The sequence below is a fragment of the Temnothorax curvispinosus genome, unplaced genomic scaffold, assembly GCF_003070985.1.
Source record: "Temnothorax curvispinosus isolate PA1 unplaced genomic scaffold, ASM307098v1 QBEX01009143.1, whole genome shotgun sequence".
In the NCBI taxonomy this organism is placed as follows: Eukaryota; Metazoa; Arthropoda; class Insecta; order Hymenoptera; family Formicidae; genus Temnothorax; species Temnothorax curvispinosus.
The window spans coordinates 1-907 of NW_020218923.1; the positions used below are offsets into that span (position 1 = coordinate 1).

At 33.5% G+C, this 907-nt stretch overlaps 1 protein-coding gene across 1 annotated transcript; it reads right to left on the reverse strand.

Moving 5' to 3' along the window:
• Window positions 1-41: 41 nt before the first annotated feature.
• On the reverse strand, window positions 42-677 carry LOC112458712 (protein ANTAGONIST OF LIKE HETEROCHROMATIN PROTEIN 1-like; the record flags this gene model as incomplete). Its single annotated transcript, XM_025022471.1, has 3 exons — window positions 559-677; window positions 239-473; window positions 42-174 (listed from the first exon to the last, which is right to left on the reverse strand). Coding segments are annotated over exons 1-3 (487 nt in total), but the record flags the coding sequence as incomplete, so codon positions are not given.
• Window positions 678-907: the final 230 nt, after the last annotated feature.

Genomic DNA, 907 nt, shown 5'->3' on the forward strand with positions numbered 1-907 from the left:
TTCTTCAAAATATTTTCTCATTTTCGATCGTGAGAAAATACCACCGTCGCTCTGGCGCCCAGTAGCTCCAATATCCAACATCGTAAATGCGTAACGATAATCACATATAGCCAACAACACTATACTATGAAATCCTTTGTAATTGTAATATTCAGAACCAGCACCCGCGGGAGCCTACAAAAGAAAATAAAACAAGTTATATATATATATTTTTTTTTTTAAGTCTCGAAACTTTTACCTGTATGGGAATGTGTTTTCCATCGATTGCACCAATACAATTAGGAAAATTCCACTGAGATTCAAATCCTCTTCCAATTTCTTTCCAATCTTCAGTTGTTGGCAATTCTAAAACAGATGCTCGTAATTTACTCCATAATGCTGTACATGTTTCGAAAATTATATTGGAAACAGTAGATTTTCCCATTCGAAATTGGTAAGACAATGAAACCATACTGTCTCCAGAAACAACATATCTGAAAAGAAAAGAAATACATCGCAAACTGACATGTAAATTAAATTATAATTAAAATTATTATATCTTACAATTATTTGCTGTACCTTAGTGTCAAAGCCAATCGTTCGCCAACAGATATAGGTCGACGTGCTATGGTTTCACGTGTTCTTTCAATGCTAGGCCCAACTAACTGAACCAATACTTCAAAATGTGTTGCTGACATTCTGAAGTAATTGGTAAACAATTGTCTATTCGTGAGCAGCAAAGGAAACAACGAAGCATAATTACCATGTACACGACGACTCTTTACTATTGGAGACTCCCAATATCGTTTCTTTTTATATGGTTTTCGTTTTTTTTCTTGCAAATGTTCAATTATTACAGGCATTACAAGCGTTATTGCTTTCTGTAATTTTCTTCTATGATTATTTACAGAATTTATATAATTGCAGT